General features: G+C 37.8%; 2 protein-coding genes across 2 annotated transcripts; both read left to right on the forward strand.

The window, feature by feature from the left end:
- Positions 1–299: 299 nt before the first annotated feature.
- LOC114134363 (uncharacterized) lies at positions 300–7,864 on the forward strand. The gene is made up of 3 exons (XM_028000940.1): positions 300–964; positions 2,853–3,478; positions 4,429–7,864. The coding sequence occupies exons 2-3, from the start codon at positions 2,948–2,950 to the stop codon at positions 5,014–5,016; spliced, it is 1,119 nt and encodes a 372-aa protein (XP_027856741.1). The 5' UTR covers positions 300–964; positions 2,853–2,947; the 3' UTR covers positions 5,017–7,864.
- Positions 7,865–9,675: 1,811 nt separating this feature from the next.
- On the forward strand, positions 9,676–27,522 carry anpeplb (alanyl (membrane) aminopeptidase-like b). The gene is made up of 20 exons (XM_028044502.1): positions 9,676–10,863; positions 11,416–11,558; positions 11,651–11,784; positions 12,546–12,666; positions 12,907–13,061; positions 13,225–13,338; positions 14,021–14,164; positions 15,184–15,249; positions 16,276–16,341; positions 16,443–16,588; positions 17,631–17,710; positions 18,690–18,823; positions 20,030–20,085; positions 20,467–20,614; positions 20,834–20,922; positions 21,409–21,519; positions 23,323–23,490; positions 23,615–23,755; positions 25,455–25,518; positions 26,758–27,522. The coding sequence occupies exons 1-20, from the start codon at positions 10,256–10,258 to the stop codon at positions 26,908–26,910; spliced, it is 2,841 nt and encodes a 946-aa protein (XP_027900303.1). The 5' UTR covers positions 9,676–10,255; the 3' UTR covers positions 26,911–27,522.
- The last annotated feature ends 73 nt before the right edge of the window (positions 27,523–27,595 follow it).

The following is a 27,595-nucleotide window of genomic DNA, read 5'->3' on the forward strand; positions in this document are numbered from 1 at the left end:
AAACATACATTTCCAGTCAGATGTTAACACCCATTAAGGTAGTGTGAGTTTTAATTTTAGGATTTCAATGATTCAGAATCTTTTCTTCATTTTTAACGAATAAATACCAGCAGCACCTCTCCCGTCCTGACTAGGGATAAGGATGTACGATAATGGATGGATGGATGGATGAATGGATGGATGGATGGATGGATGGCGGGATGGATCGTAGATTTTCTTTTGCATATTGGCTATTAAACTGAACCGAAAACTAATTATAGTCTACTAAAGACTATAATAAATTGTCATAAACTAACCTTTTCATTACGACTTATTTTTCTACATGCACTTGAATTTTTTTAAAAAGTGGTCTTGATTCGAAAATCAAAGAGAAAACTTTACAAACCGCCAACACAGAACTAACACAAAAGCGTTAATCACTAACTTCCTTTCTCCACCAGGGGGAGCCCGTGCTTTTAGTTCTCAAAGGATTGTTTTTTTTCACTTAGTCAGCTTCGTACGTATTCTATTCTTTATATTTAATGTTTTCTATTAAAGGGAATTTTAGCTTCAGAGTTTGGTTTCTTTGCAAAGTTTTTAAGGCTCGACATTTAGATTTTTTTGTGTGTTTTCTTCCTAAGCTCCGCTCCTCTGTGCAGCTCCGATGTATAAAACATTCGCACCAGAGTTCCTTTGACAGAACGTGTTGATGACGCCTTCATCTACAACAACAACAACAGAACTCAGCTGCTGTGAAGCTAACTAGCCGGCCTAGTTATTCTGATTTTTTATATATATATATATATTATTATTCGTATTGTTTTTATTGGTGTCTTAACAGTTACTTGCTCATTCGGGTATGAAGTTAACGCTATAAAATCTCGACTTTAGTTTTTCATTTGTTTTGAATTTGAAAGTCTTTGTCTGCTAGCATGTTAGCTTTAAAGCCGAGCATAACTCGGAGCCTCTCCTCTTCCAGCTGAAGGTAACGCATTTATTTAAAGCTACTGTTTGTGCAATATGCATCCATACAATCGGCATGCGGCCTTTATTGTGCAAACGTTTAAACTTTACCAGAGTGCACCGGGTATCCTTACAGAAACTAGAAGGTGAGGATGTGAATAACGGAGCTGAGATGACTAGCCTTCATGTTCCAACAAGCTAAGTTGTAATCCAACTGTCTGATATGTGAAGGCGTGGATGTTAAATGCGGTTTTAAATCGCATTCATATTGGGAACGTAAACAAGTTCAGCAGGGCCGAGCTCAAGTAGTGGCAGTGGCAGCTATTGCGGCACTTCCGTATTAATATTTGTAGCCTTTGGAGTGTAAATATCAACTTAAGTATACATGTATTTTACAGCAAACATTTTAAAGTAGACATCAATAAGTGTCCAGAAATTCCCAGAAAAAAAAGTGAACTTTCAATTGTATGAAATTAGAAAATGTAAAAAAATAAAATTAAATTAAAATGTGCAGGAAGAGGTTATAAATGTCCATTTTGAAGTATTCCGACTTTTAAGTGGAAGTGGTCAGCTATAATATACGAGAAGCTTGTCAAGCAATCTGTACATCTCTTTACTTGCCTTGTGTAAGAAGGGTGCTTTAAAAATGAAACTAGTCTTGCTTTGTATGGCCGGTGAAACATAGAGGGATAAGCCACAGATATAAGAGGCTTAGCTTTTCAGAAAACTGCACAGAGAAAAATTGTTTCAACATTTAATGTTGCCCAACTTTAAATGCATTTATTTTTGGCTTACCTGCCCATTTAGAAAAGGTTTTGCTCTTTGGAGCTTCAGAGTATTGTAGGTATTTGGTTGGGTATTTATGACATCAGAGACCAAGTGAACGCCACATGAGCCAGAACTCTGTCAGTGCATGCCTGTAAAAACACTTGTATAACTGTGTGTGGAAAAGCAACATCAAGTCTAACGAATGCAGACGTTGGCAAAAAAAAGTTAAATAATGTATGTCTCTCTAGAAACGCTGGAAAGACGATCTTTAGCGAAAACTGGTGTAAAGCTAGTAACTGTTTTTCCTCTTCAGGACTTTCACTGCCAGCTGTAAATCAGAACCACAGTAAATCCCCTCTCCACTGCCAAAAGAATAGAAAAGAAAAAAAACAATAACAGTTATTTTAAAATCTTACAACAGTACAATTAAAATATGTGTGCATCTGAGTAAAGTAGATTACCATTCCAACAATTGTATTTGAGCAATTGTGTCCTTAAAGTAAAAAAATAGATTAATTTTCCACAGTAATGTATTTCACACATTTATTTCTGGTATTTCTTGTAGTATCAAGAATTATGGCTTACAGCTCATGAAAGGTAAAAATGTATCTGAATACTGCATAAGAACTACAAAAAATGAGTTTAAACAGAATTGTTACTTTATGTATGCCTTAGAAAATCATTAGGGATTTGGCAGTGTTCCCACCCACAGTAAATTACACCGTCCACAGGGATTGTAGGCCACAAACGTTTACAGCTAAAGAAGATGACTGATCACGTGTGTTGTGAACAACCATATTGTTGAAACATTCAGTGGAAGGAAAAGGTGCAGGGATAAACACAGCCTTGGTGGGATTGTAAAAAAGGAGAACATGACGGGAATGTTGTTTATTGATCCGAGGTCCTCTTTTCAGACATAAGTATATTTTGTTTCTTTCTAAACAAAGAAACAAAAAAAAATATTGGCTTTATAACTATGCATTTGTTTTCTGTTTCATGCTCTTGATTAAAAGGCTTATTTGTAGTGTTTATAGTCAGGGTCACAAATTTCACCATATGTTATTATATGAACCAGAAGCAGAAAAATTTGCCGCTCCTACAACGTGGTTAAAATAAACTCACCTGTCTTTATCATCTTTCAGGGCAGAAATATTTATGGCAAAGCCAGAACACAGGACCTTCTGGTGGAGATTCTGACCTCCACCAGTAAACACAAGCCTTTAATTATCCGTCAAAAATGTCACCACAGAAAAAACTTCTCGTCCCAGTAAGCAGCAGGCGGAAAGCCGTGGACGACTTCTTCCCCTTTAACTCGCTGCCGGTGGAGTGCCAGCTGCACGTCTTGTCCTTCCTGAACGAGGTGGACAAATGCAGCTGCGCACTGGTTTGCCTGAGCTGGAGTTGCCTGGTCCGGTCGTGGAAACTGTGGCGGGTTGCAGACTACTCTCGGCGCGGTGCCTTCCATCTAGGTCAGGAGGGGCTGCTTGTTTCCAACCGGGAGTTTGAGCGATGGAAGGCCTGGGTCCACCACTACACCCACCATCTGATCTCCCGGCGGGCCAGCCTGCTCACGCTAAAGGCCAGCTTCGACCTGGGAGACCGCTGCAACAAGTGGAGCGAACTGCTGAGTCACCTGCTGGATAACGTCCACTGCAGAGACCTCAGCCATCTGAACCTCAACTGGACCTTTACCCTCTTTGAGCCACTGGACCTAAGAGTGCACTCCAGCTCCAGTTCACACCAGGACAACATAACCAAGATGGACCAGGTAATTAATTGTATTATTCTTGAGTGGTTAAGCGCAGGATAGACGTACTTTGTATGGGAGATACAGCTCTAAAAAGACAACACAGCTGAAGTAGAACAAGGAGAGTGAACGTTATTATGATGTAGATAGAGCTGCACACTAAATCAATAACTATATATCACAATAGACACGTGATCAATATCAATAGATAATACATCTGATAGAATAGTCAATATTCATTATGCAGAATATTCGCTGAACTCCGATCTAGAACCGCGCAGCATTCTGGGAGACGTAGGTAGATAAAAAATATTTTATCTGCTCAACCTCTCACAGCTAGTTAAGCAAGATTGGTGGCAACAACTAACTCACTCTTTGGTTACCTAGCAACAACTTGTTGAGTAACTTGTGCAGCAGCAGCTTCAGGTTTCACCACCGTGCCAGTTTTCAAAACTTGAAGTGAAAACTAGATAAAACGTGAAGGGTTATTCTACCAGTTTGGCAGTATTTCAGACATTCAAAACAAAAAACTAATCAATCATTATCAATATCCCCAATTATTGATATTGACTGATGAGGAATGCTTATATTATTATACATTTTTCAGCTGGGCGACATGGCTTAGGAGTGGAGTGGCTCCATCTGGTGATCCATCAAAGAAAAAAGACATAATTAAACTTAGTAGCAGTGGACCAGGGGTACTGTCTTCATAAAAGGAACAGTCCACAAAGTTAGTTGTTGCAATACCGCCATCATTGGGACAAAGATACAGACACAGCTGAACATAAAGTCACTAGACTAGGTGTACCTTCTATCGAAAGAACCAGGAGAGGCTAGAAAGATGATGGCATCAAATAATAGATAATAGTAGGAGAGTAGCAGGAGAAAATGGCACCTGGTAAACTGGCTGCTATGTTCTCCAGCAGTCTAAGTTTATAGCAGGAACTTTCTTCTTTTCTTTGGTTTGGCAGGTGACCAGCTTTCAGGAGCTGCTCGGCAAACTCACCCACAGCTGCCCGCGAATTTCCAAGATGCGTTTACATTTCGACTGGTCGGATCTGTCTGTGTCCATGCTCACCCGGTTCCAGCAGCTTCGAACCCTAGAGCTCAAGTACTTCTGGGTCTTCAAACTAGTGACATCCTCCACGCTGCAGACGCTTACCAAATCCTTGCCCAACCTAAAGTCGCTGACTTTGCACATCCTGGTGCCGCTGAGGAACCTGGGAATCTCGTACACGTTGGAATCTGAGTCTTTGGAGTTCCTGGACGTCTCGCCCAGCCGCGGTTTGGTCTTCTCCTGCCTGAAGCTGCCGGCTCTGAGAGAACTCCGAGCTAAGAAGATAGTGCGAGGTATCACGCTGGATCGTAGGACAAGGCTTCGGATCCAGAGCAGGTGGCCTTGTCTGTACCATGTCCTCCAGCAGGGGACACCAAAGCTTCAGACCCTGAACAACGAGAGGCTCCTTCCTACGTGGAGGGAGAAGAGCTACGGAGAGCTGACCGCCATCCTGGAACAGTCCTGCTACTGTGTGCAGCATCTAGACAGCTGGCTGTGGTAGTCAGCTGACTGAGACCGAAGATCCGTCTGTGTATTGTAAATGCCAGCCAAAGCAAAACACTGCTTTTACTCCCCTCATTGTTGCTTTTAGTCCAACAAACTGAGGACACAGAGGTTGTTTGTTGCTGCAGATGAAAAATAGGATGTGACTGCAGGATCCTCCCAGTTCCTAAACTGGAATCTGCTCTTTGTGTAAAAACACACGTAGGATTGAGGCAATGATGCACAGCGGCTTTGTAATCATTTGTTCCATAATCTGCAAAAAGCAACGGTGCTTCTTTCTATCGGGCTCTGCTGCTGCACTGGTTAGGAAACGAGCAGAGCCACGAGTACGTGGATCAGGACTGAATGAAGAATAATATCGCCATTATTTAGCTGGAAACTTTCTAAACCTTTTGTTGTCAAGGAAAAGAACAGTGAAGAATAAAGGCAAAATATTTTTGGGATTGTTTTTTCATCCAAGATGAAACTTTATGCTTTCATGCATGAACTTTGAATTCAGTTGAATATTTATAAAAAATATGGTAAAAATGAAAATCATCAGTAATAATATGGTTCTCTTAGTCATTTAGGTGTAATCTCCACAGCTTTGATTGTGTTTCCATAGGATTACAGTCAGAAATTAAGGGGGAAAAAATAAAAATTTTAGAATAAATGTTTTTTTTAACAAGTTGTTTTTGCAGTCAAAAAAATTTGACATTTCAGGCCCAATTTTTAAGTCTTAAGGTAACTTGAAAAGAAAGAAAACGGAGCATGGACATTTTTTTTCCAGACTTTTTTCCTTATTCCATTAATATATAAAAAAGCATCTGTTTCTAAATTAAGGGTGACTTTTATATGTATCTATATTTAGACGGCATCCTTTGTAACTGCACTGATCTCAAATATCCATGCTTCATTCGCATTTTTTTATATTCCACTGTAGAAAAACAAACCACCTTGAAAAGTATATAAAAAATACAATACATCTACAAACATAGAATTTGGTAACCATTATATAAACCTTTCTCTTTTTCGTAGTATCATAGCATACGAAGCTTAACTTTACATCTATTAACATTGCTGTCTTTGTTTGTAAAAACCAGTTGCAGAATGAGGGAGCCCCCCCGCTGTTTTCTGTTTGGCTTGCTTAACTTTCAGTCCTGCTTCAGGAGCACTGTTATGTGTTTTAAGCAAATTATTTAAACTCAACAAATTCATAAAAATGCTAGGAAACATGTTACAAACATTTTACATACCTGAGCATAGGATAATACTCAAAAAAAGTGAATGTTTAGACAAGTAGAAACAGCAACTAGCCTGGGTTGTCATGGCAATATGAAACAAACGGCAGGTATGCGCCCGTTACATCCTACGCTATTATGTTGTGTTAACCCTGAGAAAATGATTTAGGACCAGGATTCAAAGGGCAGAACAAAAACACAGCTGATCCACAGTTGATTTTGATTATTTTTAATTTGCAGAGCACGTCCTAATAGATTCACTACTTTGAACTGAAAAAGGCTGCTCTGCTGTTCGTTTGGCCTGTAGATTCTTCAAGATCAGGTTTAGATTCCCCCCAAAATTTCCACTTTTAATGTTTAAATTTTTACAATAAGGTAAAATAAAGAAAATTTATCACAAATTTGCTTTATCAAATTGTATTTAGTGTGGTCTTATCCAGTGTTGAAATTTTTAGAACAGAACTCATCCCAATTAGAATGGCCTTGGAATATTTCAGGGAGAAAAGCAAATTAATTTAAACGTTACAAAAAAGTTCTCTCTTTTTTTTTTTTTAATTAAAAACATTTTGCTCCTTTTTCTTAAAAAATATACAGTATCTAACAATTCTCCAAAATATTTTGCCTTTCTTCTGCCAGTTTCTCCAGACTAAGCCATCTAAACTTTGAACCGTGACATGTCCTGTGCTATAAAATTAATGTTTGTTTGATTGTTTAGAAGAAATACAGTTATATTTATCTCCAGATATGTGATGGAGAAGCATTAGAGAAGTTTGCACAAAAAAGATGAGGTCAAAGTTAAACATGCAGTAAATATTTAGGACTGAAAATTGCTGTAAGGTATGTTGAAATGGGCTTTGTAACTAAAGCCGCAGAGCAGCTCCAGTCTGAAAATGAGTTGAAAACTGTTTGTGTGTTTTTGCTCCCTGACTCTGCTGCTGAATACTGTAAACTGTTTGCTGTTAAGCTGGTGTAATTCCAATCACAGCCGGCCAGGAATGCAAAGTGAGACTTAATTCCAGTGCTGGACCACATTGTTCAAAATTGCTGGTGCTCCTTTACAGTTTGTTTTGTTTGTGCCGTTCCTCCTACAGCAAAGGGAGCCAGCAGGGTTTTGAAGTATTTGTTTTGATGGTGTTTGACTGAAGAACTCCCGCAGCTCTTGATTTTGCAGACATTTTGCACATTTCTGTTGCCTTCATGGAAAGTTTTATTCAGGAAGAGGGCGACGCATTACATTCCAGCTTTTCAAGACTCTTTGCAGAGAAATCCGATCGGTTTAATCCGCAGTTTTCCTCCAGGTCAGCAGATGTCCCCATTTTCAAAGATTTGGTCGTGAAGATTTCTGTGTTTACTGCTGCATTGTGTGACACGGTGGGCTTTTAGGTATTTAATGTGTGTGAGAGCAGCTTGACATTTTTCATCTTTGCTCTGTTGTGGTCAGGTTTCTTTCCCAGCCAAGCACACCAGTGTCACTTCAAATTTGCAGAATGATATGACTGACAAGCCCTTTTCCGTTTCTGAGAATTAATTTGTCCTTCACACAAGCAGGAGGTGCTGACATTTGCTCAGATGTTGTAAAATCTGGTCCTCTTGTTTTTAAGAATAAAAAGACTGGCCTTCCAGGGGTTTTTGTTGTTGTTGTTGTTTATTTGTGCTACTGCAACTACTCCAGGAATAAATGCAGGAAACCCCAAAGTGTTCTCAAAAACTGGAAATGTTCTGCTGTCTCTCGACCGGCCAATTTATCACACATTGTATGAATTTATTATTTTTTTACTGTTTTTCTCTCTAAGACAGAGTAAATACAAAATACATCCTTAATGTATTATTTCATTTATTAACAGAAAAGGGCTATCAAAACCAACTGGCCTTTTGTAAAATAAAGAAAAGTCGATTGCCACCTTGGTAAATCATGAACCAAGAGTGACCATATTTTTTCCCCCCTACCCCAGACCTGAGTACCACCAAATGTATAGAATTCAGAAACTTGTGAAACAGGACATGTCTGACAGCATGAAGTAGGCTAAAAACTCTCCATAAAAACAGTCAAAGTCATTTCTAATACTTTGGGACTCCAGGGATCTCTACGGCAAGAGCCGTAATCCACAAATGCGGAAAACAGAAGAGTGGTGAATCATCCCAGATGACTGGTCTACCAACATTACTCTAAAAGTGCAATGACTGCTAATCTGGCAGTGCCACAAAACATCCCAGAACATCTAAAGCACCTCAGGCCTCATTACATCGGTTAAGGTCACTGCTTTTGACAGTAAGAAAGAAACTAAGCTAAAATTGGTCTGCTAAACCAAAACACACCAAAGGTCCATATCAAACATCTTGATGATCCTAAGACTTTTGGGAAAATATTTTGTGGACTGATAAAGAAAGTGTGCGGCCCATTAAATGTGGCAAAAAGAACACCATGTTGACAGTAAACTATGATGGTGGTCATGTGATGGTCTATCATTTCTGCTCTACCAGAAAATCCCAGTGGAGAATTATAGAGACCAGTCGGCAACCACAAGCTCAACTTCACTTAGGTTCTAGGACAGTGGTGCCCAAAGTCGGTCCTGGAGGGCCGGCATCCTGCATGTTCTTGTTCTCTCTCTGGTTTAACGCACCTGGATCAAACGATGGCTCGTTAGAAGGCTTAAGAAGAACATTGACATGCTGAGAAGGTTGTTGGTGCCACCAGGGAGAGAACTAAAACGTGCAGGATACCGGCCCTCAATGACCCATTTTGGGTACCACTGTCCTAGGACAATGATCCAGCAAGTCAACCTTTAAATGGTCATAAACAAAATTAAGGTTAAGGAGAGGCCTAGTCATCTAATTGAGCTTCCATAGCAAGACCTTAAATTATCTTTTCAAAGCTTCCATTCTGGCTGAATTAAGATCACTTGAAGGAAGAGTGGACCAGAATCCCTTCACCTGAGTGTAAAAGACTTTTTGCAAATGCCAGATGGGAGTTGTTCTTGCCAAAAGTAAGGTAATCACTCATTAGGTGTAGGAATTAAGTGTTTTTTCACGTAGCACTAGGTATGTAGGTGTGACAATAAATGTAAAACAGAAGACACCTACCTGTAAGGCGGCCAAACCTTTTTCATAGCACTGTAATATACAGCCTAAATCAACAAAACTGAAACACTGCTGCTTCACCAGAACTCAGCCTCATGCTGTGTATGTCTCGACAACTTTTTGCCTGAAATGGTAACATCTGGTCTTTTCACAAACAGCCACCTCTTTCTATATTTGTTTGCTGATTTGTAACCCCTCATGAGAAATTTGAGCACAGAAGTGATGGTGGTCGAGCCTCCCTCAGGACAAGCCTTTGCAGCCAGTCCTCTGTTTTTCTGCTCTACTCCACCTCTTTCATCCAGCCCCCTCAGACATCTTTTCCTCATTTGCGTCCTGTTTGATGTGAGTTTGTCAATCTCACAGAGCTTTTCTTACGGATGCATATCTTTGGAAACCTCTGCAGCAAGGACCTGCTTACCTGTGGATGGGAACCCTTGGTTGGGGCACGATGGTGGCAGACTGAATACCTGGACTCCTGCTACAATCAGAAGACGGTCATTTTCTTTCTTGTCACGACAGACACTTGGTGATATTTGTTTGTACATGTGTATGTGCTGTGCTTATAAATAGGAAAAGCGAGGAAAGTGTGATGGCTCGGAAACTGCAGCCTTCCCTGAGGTTTACCTAACCCTTGCATTAGTGGTAAGAACCAAGTAACCTCCTCCAGATGTGTGAGAGAGAGCACTGCCTGACTATCTACAGTGAACATCGCCCTCTTCACACTCCAACACTTACTCTTTGCTCCTTTGGCAGTGTCCAGGTTAATGCTTAATCCAAGCACAGACCTATAATTTTTAAGGCCAAGCCCTGTTTATGAGGGAGAAATAAGGTGGATGCCTACAGATAAGTTGGTTTAGTTCACAGGTAGACACGCTCAGAGATTCAACTTCAGCTGCAACGCAAAGGACGCCTCAGGGGCGGCCAAAGGAAGCTGCCACAATGCCACGAAAATCCACCTTATCCAAAGGTTTGGCCGTCGCCTTCGCTGTTCTGGCGGTTTCTGCCATCGGTGGGATGGTCTCCATGATGATTGTTTTCAAGATACAGACTTCTAACCTAACCATGACAGAACGTCCAACCGAACCGACGACAACTCTGGCCCCACCACCGGTTATGCGGCTGCCGAGGTCCCTGATTCCCGAAAGATACGAGATCCTGGTCCATCCTCACTTCTACAGCAGGATTGTGGAAGAGGTCAACGTCACGACCCCAAACCAGACACTGTTCTTCAATGGGAGCTCGACCGTGTACTTCCGCTGTCACCAACCAACGAAGTACATCTTCCTCCACAGCTTCGAGCTGAGCGTGTCGCCTCTGCTGGTGAAAGACCACGACGAGAATGGTCAATTAAAAGTCACCTCATACCAACACCACGATGATGAAAGTGACTTCTTGGAGATTGAGTTGGAGGAAAACTTAAAGACAGACGGGAATTACAGTTTGTCTCTGTATTTTGAGGGAGAAATATCTGAATATCTTCAAGCAATGTATGTGAGCAGATATACAGAAACCAACTTTGATTCTGTAAATGAAACAATAGAGGAAAGGTAAGCGATTAAAAAAAACAAACTATAACGCTCTTTTAAGATTAGCTGTTACAGAGAAAGTACAAATATGATGTATGGAACATAGAAATGCTTTTCTATTTGGAGAAACAACATATTTAAAAAAACATACTTCAATATAAAAGAATTATCCAGTTTCATTCTAAGGAAAATATTAACATGTGGGCTATTAGGCTTTTATACCATTAAGAAAAGAAACTGAGATATTTAAAACTTCATAGATCTTAAACTTGTTTGACACTCTAAAAGAAATTTGATCAGTGGAAAGATTTTATTAAATAAATAAAGTAAATATTCTGGACCTCCATTATAGTTTTTCAAGTTCAAGGCACAAACTGTCTTTGTTTTCTTATAATAAATAGTGATAACTTAGTCTTGCACTGTTTGGTCTGATTTGGTTTCTAGACTTTATGAGATAGTAAATAAATATACCCATATTTGACATTTTAAATATTATGTTTTTAAAGTATAAAATGCATCTCTGTCTGTTTTTAATATTATTCTTTTGATTTTACTACAATGTCTTTTTCATAGATTCCTTGTAGCCACAAATTTAGAGCCAACGAGTGCAAGGAGATTGTTTCCATGTTTCGACGAGCCAGACATGAAGGCTGTTTTTCAGCTGACAGTAATCCATAGAGTGGGTACATTCGCTTTGTCAAATACACTACAACAAAGTAAGCAAATAAATACAGTAAACAAAGAAGAAATCCTAATTCTTAGACCTATTGCACTGACTCATGCTTTGTGTATTATTTTCTTCTCGCAGGCTCCTCTCTTCTAGATGAGGATTGGAAATACACAAAGTTTTTCTCTACGCCAAAGATGTCCAGTTATTTACTTGCCTTCACAATCTCAGAGTTCCTGGCCATGGATTCCCCAAAAAGTCGTGTGAATATTAAAGTAAGTGTGAACTTGTAAGTCTAAGAAATAGCTTGTTCAGAATTTGGGTTTATAAATTAATTGTTAAACAATAAGCAGTAACACTTTATTTGACGGGTGGTGAATAAGACTGTCATGACATCGTCATAAACATGAATAAGCCTTCATGAATGTTTATGACTGTTGTCATAAAGTGTCATTCGGTAAATCATGACACTTTTAATACAAAGTTGACATTATTCAAAATGTCTTTGTTATGACAACTTGACATTAACCAAGAAATCATGATCTGACATGAATTTGTTATAAAAGTATTACTGATTAAACTTTAAAAATTATATAGCTTTATGTTATTAAAGCTAAAGCTAAACCCGTCAAATAAAGTGATAACAATTCTCTTCATTAATTGATTAGAAATATCACCCATATTTGTAACCAACAGATGTTAGGCTTATAATTTTCACCAGAGCTGAAATGTTGAAAGCAGGAAAAATGGAAAGGATGATAGTTGAGTAAGTTTTTGATGGTTAGATGGGTCTGAGTATCTCCAAAACTGCAGCTCTTCTGAGGTTTTGTCAGTTTGCAGTTTTCTGTATTGTTGTTAAAATTGATCAAGCTATGAATTGGCAACAGAGTCGTGATTTTTCAGGGCTGTTTTGGTCTAACCCTGCATTAGATCTGTGGTCATGATATTATACCTGGTTTACTTTGTACAATCTTGTTGCTGTTTCTCACACGTTGAAGAATAAGCAAGATAACATTTTTGTGTTTTGTTCATGCAGACCTATGCCCGTCCTGAAGCCATTGCAGCCAGACACACGCAGTATGCCGCCGGAATAACTGCAAAGATCCTCGAGTTCTACGAAGGGCATTTTGAGCTGCAGTATGGATTTCAACACCTCGGTAAAACTACAGCACCCAATTTTAAAACTTGAATGACAGACTAAGGCAAAATGTGACAATTTTGTTTAATTTCTTTGATTGACAATAATATATATATATTTTTGATCTTTATCCACTTTTTCTAAAACCACAATTTTGTCCATGTCTTTTGTAACCATTATATAATTTAACAATCTGTCAAAGCAGAATCATACAGGTGGTGTAACTTATAATTTGCCCATATTTGTATGTTTCCTTTAGGTCAAGTTGCTCTGCCGGACTTGGAACCGTTAGCAATGGAAAACTGGGGTCTTATCACGTACCAGGAAGGAGCTTTGCTCTATGAGGAAGGAGTGTCCTCACTGTTGCACAAGGAAGTAATCACCACTATTATTGCTCATGAGTTGGCACACCAGGTAAGGGGAAAGACAATTTTGTGTATTTCCTGGAATGACACACATACATTAAAAAATGCTTAATACTTCCTGGACGTATTTACTGCCATGACAAGTGGCATCTTCTGTAGGTAAAATAGAGTTTTGCAGTAGATTGATTGCTGGATTTTTGTTTTGTCAACAGTGGTTTGGAAATCAAGTGACGATGAAATGGTGGAATGAAGTTTGGCTGAATGAAGGGTTCGCCACCTACATGTCCTACCTCGCAGTGAACCATGCTGAGCCGTCATTTCAAATAGTAAGTTGAGGTTGGGCGTCCCCTCATCCACTGCTAGTTGCTCCCAAAAGCAACCAGTGTTAGGAGTTTTTTTTTTTTTTATCAAACTACTTCAATCCTCAAGAAAACCACCAGACCTCCATCTTCTTAGGCTTTTATCATCACCCCAGGCTTGTAATCTGATGATCTTTGGTTTGACGCAGCTGTCATTTTTCAGCTCTTTCATCCAAAAGGCTTCTTCATCTCTGACTGACTGACTGACTGATAAGAAGTCAAAGTATTTGACCTTTAGTTGGGTCTTTAGCACTTCAAACATCTTTAAAGCTTTAAAAGTTGGCTAAATCTTTCAAATTCTCCCCTGAAGCCTTTAGAATTATAATGAACCACAGGTTGGATAAAGATATGCATCATTTCTATTTTTTGACACTATAGGACCTAAATAGACATACATATTTTTTTTAATCTGCATTCTTGACTCATATCTCCTTTAATGTTTAAAGACTGCTAAAATGAAGAATGTTTACCTTTGATGATAAACGGTGGGATCAAATCAATTTTGTATGTCAAAATAAAACCACATTTTGACCAAATTCTGTCATTACTTCAGCAAACTCTTACCTCAATAATCTACTTCCAACTTGTACACTTTTCAGGTGTCATTAAACAACCTTTTTGTCTGTTTTTTTTGTTTGTTTTTTTACAGACAGAGAAATTAATTATGGATGACCTTCATGCAGCGTTTGAGGAGGATGCTCTGTTGACATCCCATCCTCTCAGCGCTCCGCCGAACGATGTCCAGACAACTGGTGAGATCCTCGGGATGTTCAATGCTATAAGCTACAGTAAGGTAAAGTACCACACAAATGCTTGCTTGTTTTTCATATTTTTTGGTTGAGCTTTTAGAAACATGCCTTTGAACGTTATTGTGTTTAAAATGTACATTTGCATTTGAGGTGTCTCTCTAGGTTGGGAACTAAAAGAGAATTGTTTATTTTGCTCAAACACATTTAAAAAATAATGAAATTAGACAAACTGAAAAAACCTGAAATGTTTTTCTTTATTTTTTCCCAAAGCTGTATTTAGTCAGTGTAGCTTGAAGCAAAAAATATAAAATATTTATAAAGGATATAAATAAACAATTTTGTCCATGTCTTTTGTAACCAGAAATATTTATAAACAGACAAAGTTACATTTCTTCTAATAAAGAAGAAGTTGTGGTAGACTTTCTTCAGTTAACTGACCTGCAGGGCTTAGCAACAGGTGGGGGAGGAGAAGTGCTGCTAACTCTAAACACAGGGAAAACTCCAGTAACATCGTCACCCTCCTATTAAGTACTTTAACCCATCAGAAAGGTGTTACGTAACATTTTAGGCAGTTTTAAAATCACACCTTTTAAAGCTTTGATATACACTGATGCCTCTAACCAGTCCATGACTAACCGGATGTATTTATCTCACAGGGATGAAAAGCTTTAGTTTTATGGTTTTTAAAGCATCCGCAAATCCAAAAATATTAGAAACATGCATAACAAAGACAATTTTCAGCAGCAAAGATGGCAAAAAAAAAATGTTTTATTTGGATAGAATTGGTGACGCCTTTTGCTTTGTAAGAACATATTTTGGCACTGAACCCAAATCGCTGGTGCAAATTTGATGAGTTTAATAGTGTGGTGACTCTGCAACACTGTGGAAAGATTTTGTTTTTGGAAAATGTCAGTTTAATTTGTCCTTTTCCGTTTTGCTGAGGACCAAATGTCACCTTGCTAATATTTCTGGAAATATTAGGTCTCTATCAGATTTCTCTTGTTTTTTCTTCCGAAAGCATCTGTTGTGTTTATAACAAGCCCTGGTTTCATGTACTCTGCAGGGGGCCATGGTGCTGAGAATGCTGGCGAACTATGTGGGAGAAAAAGCTTTTGACGACGGCATCAGAGTAAGACACTGATATAGACCCATGCCAAACGCACGATAATGATGCTACAATACATTTAACCTCATCCTGTTAAATAATACTCATTTAATTGATGTTAAACAAGCTATAGAAAAAGGATAACTCACAATTGTTGCTAAAAAGAAATTTCTTCATTTTTAGACATCCACCATTTTATTTCTATTTTTGGGTTTTGAAATAAAAAAAATAGCAAAAACAATACATTTATTTCTACGGCATGTTGATATTTGTGGAAGTTGATGTAAAATGAAAGCACATAGTTTCAACCTAATGTCAAGAAGAATAGATTGAATTAATTTAGTACTGGTACTCTTGGTGTCATTTTGTTGAAATTCAATTAAATTATTCTGCAAAAACACAGAAAAACATTTGAGACCTCTTTTCTTAAATTATATTTGAAAACATATGTTCTTCATTATTTTTATCCCGAGTTAACAGAAGCCATTGTGGAAGTTTAAAAAGCCACAGGTTGCAGACGTCTGGCTCAGATGAGTCAGAGATTTGCACATATTCTCTGGGACTCAAAAGTGGTCTCTGATCCCTTCATCATAACTTTGTCTATTTGGAGTTAAAACCAGACAGCCTCTGGTCAAAGCACAAATAGTCTTCAGACTTTTCCAGTTCACCATACTCAGATGAATCATACCAAGGCCAATAGGAAACCAGAGCAGAGCAGATTTCTAATTTGATGAGTCGACCGAGTGTCATGATATCACCAACTATCGAAATAGTGTTTCTGAATTCTCTGCTTGTGCAAGCAGGCTTGCCAAGTGTAAGAGAGGATTTAAAGGTTCTCTGATTCTGTTTGGTGTCCAATATTGTCAGCATTGTGTAGACTGACTTTCTCAAAATGACAAATTTCAACTGTAAATGCTGTATGCTGTGCAGAGAAACAGTAAGGTTCGACTCAGACTTAATTCTCTGATTTAGAGAGAACCACAGAAGCCTAGTGCTTTGTTTCAATGTTTACTTTTCTTGTTTCTCATCACCTTTTTCCCTGCTTTTTAGGCTTACCTCAAAACGCACAGAGGAGAAAATGTAGAACCAAACGACCTGTGGGATTTCATTGAAAATGTAAAAAACGTCTTGTGGTTTCAAACAGCGATTGCATTAAGTATGAACATCTGAACACAAACGTATGGCTACGTACAACTGGCTTGTGATCATCTTTCCAGGCCCGCAATGGAAAATCCCAGTACAAGGTTTCCAACATCATGGAATATTGGACCACTCAAATGGGCTATCCTGTCATCACCATCAACACCACCAGCGGAGCGATCTACCAGAAGCACTTCCTCTACAACAGCTCTGCTGTATCCAGGTATGGGCTTTTTTTTGTTTACTGTTTCTTTACCATTTAATGGAAAACATGGGGACAGCGAAGCCAAAGCCCAGTCTAAATGAACAGCAATAATCAGAGCTGTAAAATGATTTAATCTTAAAAAGTAGTAAAGCTCTAAAGATCTCTGCATATTTTACATATATTTCATGGTTGTTGGTTCAGTCATAATTTTGAAAGTCATAATTTGTAACTAATAATTTAATGTAATTTTTAGTGTTAATATTAAAGCTATGAAATCTTACCAATGGTCTTAAAACTATGGAGCAACATTAGGAAATTGGTAAGAGGTTTTTATTTTTATTTTTTTTTGTGCTACTGTAGGTTAATGCTGTTTGGGGGCCCTTTGAATTTCACTGGATTGTGACAATTCAAAAAAAGTCCAAACTAATCTCTGTGTAGGAATTATATAAATTTACTTCTCACTTCCAGCAGCTTTAAACTTGTTTCATTAGAAGCAGTTATGTATTACATATGAGCGTGTTTCCATAAAATAGCACATGGCTAGCTGAGCTGTTTGTCTCACTAGCTGTGATCGATGTGCCTTCTGTTAAAAAAAAAGTTTTGGCAAAGTTACAATGTGCTGAATTTCTTACTGTCAGATTCAGTTTTTAAAACACAGAAGGTAATTCCCTGCAGGCCAATTTGCTTTTTATCTTCCTGCCAGGCCTTCATGAAATCACTGCTGCTGATTACAGCTAACCTTTGGCCCTGCAGAATGTTTTGAGTCAATGTTTATCTATTTATTTTTTTAACTGTGTACGTCATGAAACCACGGAGGAATGATTTAGCAAACTGTGATCTGGTTTTCATTTTTTATTGGACCTCTCCTGCAGCTGCAGCATAAAGTGCCATCACTGTGAGGCAGACCTGGTGTCTTTTTTTTCTGTCTGCAAGCTTCTCTCTGTTCTGTTGTCCTTAAAAACCTTAGAAGACTGTATGCTTTTATTTAGACTCACTTTCTGCATTATAAGCCCTTTGGTCACATTTTAACTTATACGTTTTTATTTATTTTTTTGTTTAGTCTAACGTGGCTCATTCCCATCACATTTACTACAAATATCTCTGGACTGAACAATGTCTGGCTGGATAAGAAAGGACCAGGTAATGTGCAGGAACACACAGTTCAAACCCGTAACACTCACACAGAAATAACAAAACTGTGCAGAATCGTTTTTAACCAATCAGATTAATCCAGACTGAAGAGACATGCAAAAAGCTTTACTGTATTTTTGATCATACGCCAATCATTCAGTTGTAGTAATTAAAAAGGACACTTTACTTCCATTCTTGAGTTATCAGGGATTGATATAACAAACTGACTTTAAGGGTTTGAACAGTACACAATGCATGCTTTTGAAGGCTTTATGAGAGAGATTCTAATAAAACGAGTCTTTATTAATTGATCACCATCTTCTTTGATTACCCCAGAAAATGTCTGAATTTTGTCCGTTTGCTGCTCCAGAGAATTAAAGTGTGTTTTATCACAATGGCAGTGACCCTAGCGAAGCAATTGTTGCTCTCCATCAATCTGAGAAGAGGTGTTGTAAAGTGAGAAAGATCCTTCAGAAGTGGAAACAACTTAAAATGGTTTGCCAATTCTATCAGGATTGGACATCCCAGAAACATAGCACAAAAGTCACACCATGCAATATCTCAATTAATTACACAAAAACAGAAAACATAAGTGCATAAGTTCTCCAAGTTGATATGCAATAAGTAGATGATCAAAGAATAAACAGACAAAGAGCTAAATAATCAAACCTCCATGACATTTATATCTCATGGAGGCTAAAGATAATGAGAACAAGGAGAGGAAAAAAAATGCTTTTTTTACTCTAGATATTATAGAAATCTTAGCTTTATAAAAAAATCATCTTTTAAAAAGACATCTGCTGTGGGTTTGGTGTTTTGTTTGCATGCAGGGCTGTTTGGGCGATTATCTTTGTGCCCAGAGGCCTGAATTGTTATAATTTGTCCTGGGAAACAGAACTGTTCTGGCCTTGTTTAGTGTTCTTTTCCAAAATCTTCAGTTTTGTGTTGAGTTTAAAAATGTGTTCTCCAAACATTTTTCACGGAACAGTGAAGATGGAGGAATTCATTTCAAAGAAAGGAGAGTGGATCCTGGCTAATGTCAACGCCACTGGATACTACAGAGTCAACTACAACCTGGAGAACTGGGAGCGCCTGCTGTGGCAGCTGGAAACAAATCCATCTGTAAGTTAGCAGCTGAACTAAATGCTTTTCAGATTATTCTCAGTAAAACGTTTTACCAGACAAGGAAAACACTTGTCCTTCAAGAAGATGCAATGATGAGTTTTGGATTCATGATCAAATCCTTCAAGTGAACAGATAAAAATCAGGAACGTACCTGGCAGAATCTGAATTAAGCTTATCAGCAACTATAAAAGCATCTGAATACTAAAGATTTTTCAATCTCTGCACTTTATATACACCTACAAAAAAAGAAAAGAAAAAACGTTGTTTTTTAAAGGTGGGACACAAGACTGATTTTGGTCTGGGGAGCTACATACTCCCAAAAGATGTCCAGGCCTCATTCACAACTTTTTCTACCACTGTTGTTAATCCTGACCAGATGATGTCCAACACAGCCAACATACACACATAAAGCAAACCGTCAGCCAACGCTTTCAGAGTTACGAGACCACAGGAACTTACGCCGATCTGAATCTCGCCCTTGTATCAACAGTCTTAGAAGCACTTTGTTAATTGGAGCATTTTTTAATGCTTCCAGGATAAAGTCCTTATTTGAAAAGTCAAAGTAAGAAAAATAAATAACGCTTTCACAAGTTCCCTAATGGAAACCTCTTTTTTTTCATTTTAATTGCGGTCCACACTTTCAGAGAAGATACCAGATTCTTAAGAAGTTTGTAAGGTGTGTAAAACTTAAATAATGGACAAGAAATGACCCATCATTTCTGTAAAGAAAACACTAAGAAAATCTTTAAATAAAATCCTGTTTCGACATGACTGCACATTGGTGGCAAGGCAAGACCCATAAATACATGAAGAACTTAACCAGGGGGGAAATTATTGCTCGGTTTCCTAGAATGTGCCTGAGGGACATAAAGTAAGAATAAAACACTCACCCAGTGAAAACAAGTTTTTAAAATGTTTTCTTAAAATTCAGATTAAATTACAAACCGTGCCTGGGATTATTCTTGGGCTTCATATTGGAATTTTTTCACAGATGATTTCAGTCGACCCAGTGAACATATCCAACCAGAGCAAACTTCAGTTTTCACCTTTAATGTAGATTTGTACCAAATGAAAACAGCAACCATGACTCCCTGACTGGAGCTTGATAAGTTAACCTTTATATTTGTCTTTAGTACAGAGCAAACCCTTGGAAGTCTTAATATTTGGATGCTTCATTAAAACACTGAATTCTCTCATTTGCAGCGCATCCCTCTGATGAACCGAGGGCAGCTCATTGACGATGCCTTCAACTTGGCTAGGTACTGATATTTTTACATTATTTTTCACAAATATTGAGAGGAAAAAGTGACACAGGGATTAAAGGATATAATTTCAGCAGTAAAAATATTTGATTCGGTTTGTTTAAAGAGGAACTGCTTCTAGTTTAAAGCAACACCGAATGAGGAAATGGGGGAATGATGATTTCCCTCTGAAAGATTTTGCAACCTGCTTTGATCTGTTGATATATTTGTGTAAAAATGTGTTTTAAGTTATTTATTGACACACATATTTGGCTTGAATGAGAATATGTAGGTTGAGTGACAGTGCACCCATTTAAAACAAATCTCCAGTTTAATGAAACGAGGATTACTTTTCAGCAGTCTCTGCAAACCGTCTCTACTATCCTTTGTTTTTCTCAGAGCAAAGCAGGTCGACGTGACTCTGGCTCTGAACTCGACCCGTTTCCTCCGTAAAGAGACGGCTTACCTTCCCTGGGAATCAGCCGTCAGGAATCTGGAGTACTTCATCCTGATGTTTGACCGTTCCGAGGTGTACGGCCCCATGCAGGCAAGCGCCAATAAAATGCTGTTGCTTAATACAATAAAACAAGTAGAACATTGTCTTGTTTTATTATATGGGGTTGTCTTAAAGCCATATTCAGTGGATATAAAATCAGTTTTACTAGTTTACTCTTCTTAAAATTGACCTAGAATTTTATATACAGATGTTAGAAAAGCATGACCTGGAAAGTCTGCTCTAAAACTCTCTCTCTTTCTCTCTCCGCAGCTTTATCTTCGACATCAAGTAGAGGAGCTTTATAACTTCTTCAAAAACCAAACGGACAGCTCGACTATCCCCGATGATCACTCATTACAGTAAGCAAAAATCTACTTCACTCCATCTGGAGCCGTTAAACTAACAGGTTAAGGTGGAAGAATTGTCTGCAGTTTAGTCATATCCAGATTTGCATGTTTGAGGTCTATAAAGTTCACAGCCAGACACTTTTTATTCTGAGTACTTTGGCACGCAGGGCGCTGGTATCCATCTGACAGCAGAAGCATGCAAATTATATATTGGTCAGGGATTTCATTTCCTGCTTTTGGAAAGTCAAGTATAGTTCATTCTTGCGGTTTTTCCTTTTGGCACAATTTTTGTATGAATGTTACCAATTTTACCCAAACTAGTTCTGAGGAGAAAAGGTTTGATGTTCAACGTAAACTTGAATTAGTCATTTAGAAATAATAATAATTTAAAAAATTTAAATTTGCAGCTTACGTAAAGCTGACAAAGAAAAGTACTTAAATATGTTGGTTTTTTGTGACTTTCAACCATTGGGTTTCTGTCTGCGATGTTATTTGAAGGCACAACCAGATCACTGCCATAGAGGTGGCCTGCTCCAGTTTACTCCCAGATTGTGTGGAGATGGTTACGGAGAAGTTTGCTGACTGGATGGACACAAGCGACACCAACAAGTATGGTTTGAGATGAATATAACTTCTGCACCTCTGTTTTCTGAAGAGCCATAATTTGACAGTAACTGTAATAGCATCCCTTGCGTTCTGTAGCTTTGCTCTCTCCAGCAGTGATTTAGAAAAGGTAGGTGCTGTCTGCTCACTTTTTGTGTCTTTTGGTGTCGCAGCATCGTGATTTATTCTAAAGCTGCATCCCTCTGGATTTTAAAAATTATTTTATTATAAAATGTAAAAGTATCTGCCAGAATGTAACTAACAAGGCACTCCGATGTTTATTATTTTTGTTGTTGCAATTTTCTCCAGTCAGTTTTCTGAAATGTCTACAGGTGCAGCTTTAACTATCACTGCATGCGTTGCATATACCAGCGTGAAATGTGGTTGTGTATCAGTCCACAATTGCATGTAATTATAGGCCTTTTCAAGCAGTTGTGGGGAGAAGCTGATACACAGTTGCGTGTAATGTTAGTGTGTCAGTAGTAGCCCACAACTGCTTGTTAGTGCATGTGATGTTTGTGCGATGTATTGGGGAAAAAAACGTATTGAGTGTCCTCTTCCATAGAAGTTCAATGGTCATGGTTATGTGAACAACCAAGAAATCTGACCTCTCTTTTCAAGTGCTTACAGAGGACAGATATAAAGCATAAACATATAAACTTTCAAGGAAATAAAATAATAAAGAAAAATATGTGCATGTATTTTCAACCATTTTTTATCATGAAAAAGAAAGAAGTGTTGTGATGGGAAGTTTGGTTGACATCTTATGGAAACGTAACATACAAGACAACCTTTATTTTTTTCCACGTCGCCTCCAGAAATCTCAGCGCAGAGCTAACTCTGATGTGTTTTCTATGTTTAGATACATTTGTCTGTCTCAACTGTGTACTGACGAAGTTTCTGACAGTCAGAAAATCTGTGAGATCTGCTGAAAGCTCAGTGACGAGGCAAATCCCAAATCAGTAAGACAAGCCCATTAGCATGTTCAGTGACCACAGTCAGTCACACACGTTGGTCAGTAACAAATGTGCATGACTTATTTAGCAAAACGCCAACTTTCAGATGAGAAACCCATCAGTTTATTACGGCAGTTTCTATATGTGCAGCAGCCATGTTGGATTTTAGGGCAGATTATTGAGGGACGTTCCAACATTTCAGGCCAGAATGTGTAACTCAGGAAGAATATCAGTTGTTTCTGGCGACCTTAGCCACTATATAAAATGGAGGCACATCAAAATCAGCACAAATGCTTCAAAGAGCCCAATGACTTCTTTTCATTTGGAACCATATAAAAATGATTTTTGATACACTGATATGCAAGGCAATACGGGAAAAAAGCAACTTAATGTAATCTGAACAGAGAGATTGTGCAAATATATATGTTTAAATCATATATATGTTTAAATCATATCTGAGTAGTGTAGTAGATGTTAGTCATTGTACATACAGTTAGAAGTTTTCAATTATTGCTGTGTGGATATTTCTAAAATTACAAGAAGGAGAGAAGTTGTGTCAAATTATTGAAAAACCTGATTGAGATCAGATTGAATAAATTTAAAGAAACATAAAATCTAAATAAAAAATATATATCCCACAGTCCAGAGCTACTTCATTTTAAGCCTTTTAGCTGGCTTGGTCTGTAAGTGTTTGAATAGATGGCAGAGTATTCTTCACAACTTTATTGTTGTAAAAAATATCCCGCGTGTCTGTGGACGAGCATCTCGAGAGGAAACGGACTGAGTCAACAGTTCTGCATAAACAATACGCTTTCAATTAGTGGACTAAGGCATTTTTCTGTTTGTTATTCAGCATTCATACCAATTTACGGTCTGTAATCTACTGCCAAGCTGTGGCCGCTGGTGGGAAGAAAGAGTGGGAGTTTGCCTGGGAGAAATTTCAGAGCTCCACTGACACCTCGGAGAAAGACCAGCTCAGAAAAGCTCTGTCCTGCACCAAGCAGACTTGGCTCCTCAACAGGTGATGAGAATAAAAAAATTAAAATAAAACGCTCTCATAACGGGCATGGCTGTGATAAAGTGAATTACAGTCATGCCAGGTGTTGGGAGGCAGATAGTGAATCAGAACCTTCCTTATCTTACAGATACCTGTCGTACACTCTGGACCCTGATAAGATACGACTGATGGACGCCACTTCCACTATTAACCTCATAGCGCAAAACGCCGCGGGACAAGCGTTGGCTTGGAACTTCATCAGAGCCCACTGGGATTACTTCAGTCAGGGGTAGGTTGATGTTCGGGTCGGAAGTGCCTCTGAAATACGTATTTTCTCAGAGGATGGGGAGGAAGGAGCTTTGTTATTCAAACTACATTTAAAGGGGACTTAGGACCCATTTAATTATTGAATTGAATCAAATGATGTTATTCCTAACATCAGTCGTTCAAAAACGTACACCAAAGATTCCAGCTGGCCATTACGTAACAAACACTGATTATCATCTAATTGTTTTGGGCAACACTCTGTCACTTTTTAAAAATATTTTATTTAGTGGACTTTAAACAGTATGATGTAACTTATTTGTGATTTTGAGCTGTAACTATGGGGAGGAAAAAACAGCTGAAGTTCAGGAGTAGAAATCATACTTGGACAAAACTGGAACTTTTTAAGAGTATTGATGGATCCTGTATGTTGTCTGTGGGAAAATTAATGTTTGGTACTACGAAGAATTACAAATTTGTCAATAGATGTTTAGCATTGTGACTATTATGTTTTCAAAATATCTAATACTGAAGTAGAGTAAGGGGTAAACACTGTGTATTGACCACACTGATAAATAAAACGCCATTAAATAACATATATGGTCAGAGCTGCTTTTTTAGCTACAAATAAACATAAAGTTTTGCAGGACCGCCAACTAGCTGAGTGGCTGGTCCCCCAGAGTTCCTCTGTTGATGTTTATCTTGGTTCTCGAGACAAGAGCTGAGCCAAGAAGACGGTTCCTTCAACTCGCCCAGGGAGGAGTAGTTTACAGGGGCTTCGTGACAATTTAATTGCTCGTGTTAAAGTGAAGTCATAAAAATTAGAGTTTCCTAGAGTGGCTTACAGTAATCCTGCCCTGTGTCATCAAGGACAAAGGTCCTGAAATTTAATCAGTGGTTATCAACAGCTCCTCACCATAAAGTCTCCACTGTTTACACTGTAACCAGGAAGCCAAGAGATTTTGTATCTAAGTATATATATGCACAAGATACAAGATTTTATTTAATAACCAGTGGTTGTTGTTTATCTAAAGCAGTGAGTGTCAAACTCATTTTGATCATGAATGTTCTTAAAACCCCACTCACAACCTGTTAAAATGTCAATGAATTCTTAAAATTGAATAATATTGAACATCTTTTCAGTCCCTCCAGGAATTCAAGATAGGTTTATGATTTAATCAAAGTGTTTTTGTGGTACCAATTTGGAAATGTTTGCGATATTTACGCTTGTTTATGACAGTAAATGCGACTTTTTAATACTCGCTGTACAGATCATGGACTGTAATCTGACATCAATTAAGGTGGAGGCAGCTCTTTAGTACAAGCAAAGAAGTTTTTTACAACTTTTGAGAAAAATCTGCAATAAACTCCCAATTATATATTAGTGCAAAGAAGTGTGGGGATTTATTGATTTTGCGTGGATATGCGATAATTCGCAAGAAACTGGAGGAACTGATTGATATAATTTGTCAGTAAACAGATAAAAACTGCAGTGATTTGATTGATAACACAATATTTAAGCACACTTAGTGTTTAGTCTAGAATTTAGAGGGCCACATAAAAAGTTATGGTGGGCCAGATTTGGCCCACTGGCCTTGAGTTTGACACATGTGATCTAAAGTAAATTAAAAAGCAAATATAATCCACCCTCTACTCTGCTTGATTTACTGGTTTCTTCAGCTTCTTCACTTGTTTTCTTAAATGCTGTTGCTGCTGTTTTTCAGGGATGCTGCTTCACTGGTTATGGGCGTGACCAGACGGTTCTCCACACAGTTTGAGCTGCAGGAGGTAATTTACTCACATTTTATCTGTATATATTGAATAAGTGCCACACCTCGAACCGAGTTTTATTCTGATTATCTGCTTTAGCGCTTGCATGAGTAACCCAAAACACCCTGATACCTAATCAATCACAAATCTGCCCCAGCATGACCAGTCCGGGTTAAGACAAAGTTATTTATTTATTTTGTTGACTCTTGAGTTCTGACCCTGAATTTAATGAGTTGTCAAGTTCATTTGTGTTTCTCCAGATGTTTCCTCATATTACTTAATCAGTTGAATGAGTCAAAGGTCACTTATCGAAAACCATGTTATATAAACTGTGGCGATAATGTGACTCTACTGGTCAAAGTTTGGCTTTGCTGCGGTTTGTTCTTGTAAAAGAAAAACTTTCAGTTTCTTTTAAACTAAGTAGATCATGTAAATATATTATAACTCAACTCTTCATTTCTCTTCTGAATTATTTGTGAGTGGTTCATAATTTTTAGCATCTGGAATCATATTTCATTATCATTATTCCACTTTTTTAGCTTATTGAATGTTTGCACTTTTGAATGATTTTTCTTTGTGTTTAACATCTAAGTAGCAATTACTTACCTACAGCTTTTTGCGTTATTCACTAATTTTCACCAGACAGTTGATGATTATGCCATGGTTTTATGTGAAACATTGTGTAGTATAATCTAGAACTTTTATTTAATCTATTTGTTCTGCACAATGGTTAACACTCAACCATCTTTTGTTAAATATGTTAATAATGCTTTCACAAGTCTTTTTAATAAATCTCATTTTATAATAAATCAAAGCTTTTAATGATTTTGTAGCTATGTTTTATATTTCGATCTTCTAAAAATGTGAATTTATTTTTCTATTTAAAATACACACACACACACAAATCACTTCCTTGGTTTTGTTAATTCATGTCCTATGTTGATAAGACTTAAAAATAAATTATTTGACATCACCCAGCTATTTATCTAATTAGTAGCTTTTATCTTTAAGATTTGTGTATTATGTTTAGCTAACAAGAGTCTGGAAAAGGAATTTGGTCATTACAGTAAAATCATATCATATGCATACATCTTTTATGCTTCTACAAATCTCTGAAATCTTTTGGAAAAATATGTTTGCTAAAGATTACAATATTTCCTAATGATTAGGAGTAGTTTCATTGAAGGTGAGGGCTCCTAATGTCGGATTTAGCTTCCACATTTTTGTGTTTTTAATCACATCAATTTGTGTCTCCAGCTGATTCGCTTCAAGGACAACACAGAGATGAACGGCGCTTACAGAGCCACACTTCAGGCCATCGAGCAGACCCAAGTCAACATCCAGTGGGTCAAGGAGAACCACGACACGGTCCTGGAGTGGTTTGAAAGAGAGACTGCCCATCTAGAATAATCAAAGCTTCAGATGTTTTGCGACCCGTCGGACCGGGGGTTAAGCCGGTTTTCAGGCGAATAGTAAATCTAAGTAGAGATGAAGTTAAAGGATTTTACACACTTCAGTTGATCAGACAGAAGTGGCATGATGTGTAGCACAGACAACAAGAGAGGTGTGCTCTTGTTTGTGTGATTAACAATGAACATTATTTATAGTGTATTCAATGCAAATAGTTAAAACATAGATTTTATTCCCCTTTATGAATTGTTCATTTCCTGCTGGAACGTCAATTCATTGGTAAAGATGTTCTTATATGAGATTACTTGTGTGTGTGTTACTGCTGATTTATATAAATATAATGAATATATATTTTTTTTCTTTTACGGACTGACAGTTTGATTGTTATTTTACTGTCCCAATACACAACTTTAGTTAAAAATAAAAAATCCTCAAATTAACCGGTTTCCATGCTGCTGCTGGTTCCCAAACACTCATAAACATCCAGAATAACATATGAAAGTCTGCTTGAGCATGAATGTTGAAATCAAAGAATCCAATTACTGTTATCTCATTCATTTTTGCTGAATTTGTTATTTTTAATAATAAAATACCAACCAGCAAGCCCTTTCATTTGGTCTGTGTTATTTTAGTTTTAGCAACAGGAAATGCCACGCTGTCCGAGTCTGAACTGAGATTAGATGTA

Source organism: Xiphophorus couchianus, chromosome 2 (genome assembly GCF_001444195.1).
Source record: "Xiphophorus couchianus chromosome 2, X_couchianus-1.0, whole genome shotgun sequence".
NCBI lineage: Eukaryota > Metazoa > Chordata > Actinopteri > Cyprinodontiformes > Poeciliidae > Xiphophorus > Xiphophorus couchianus.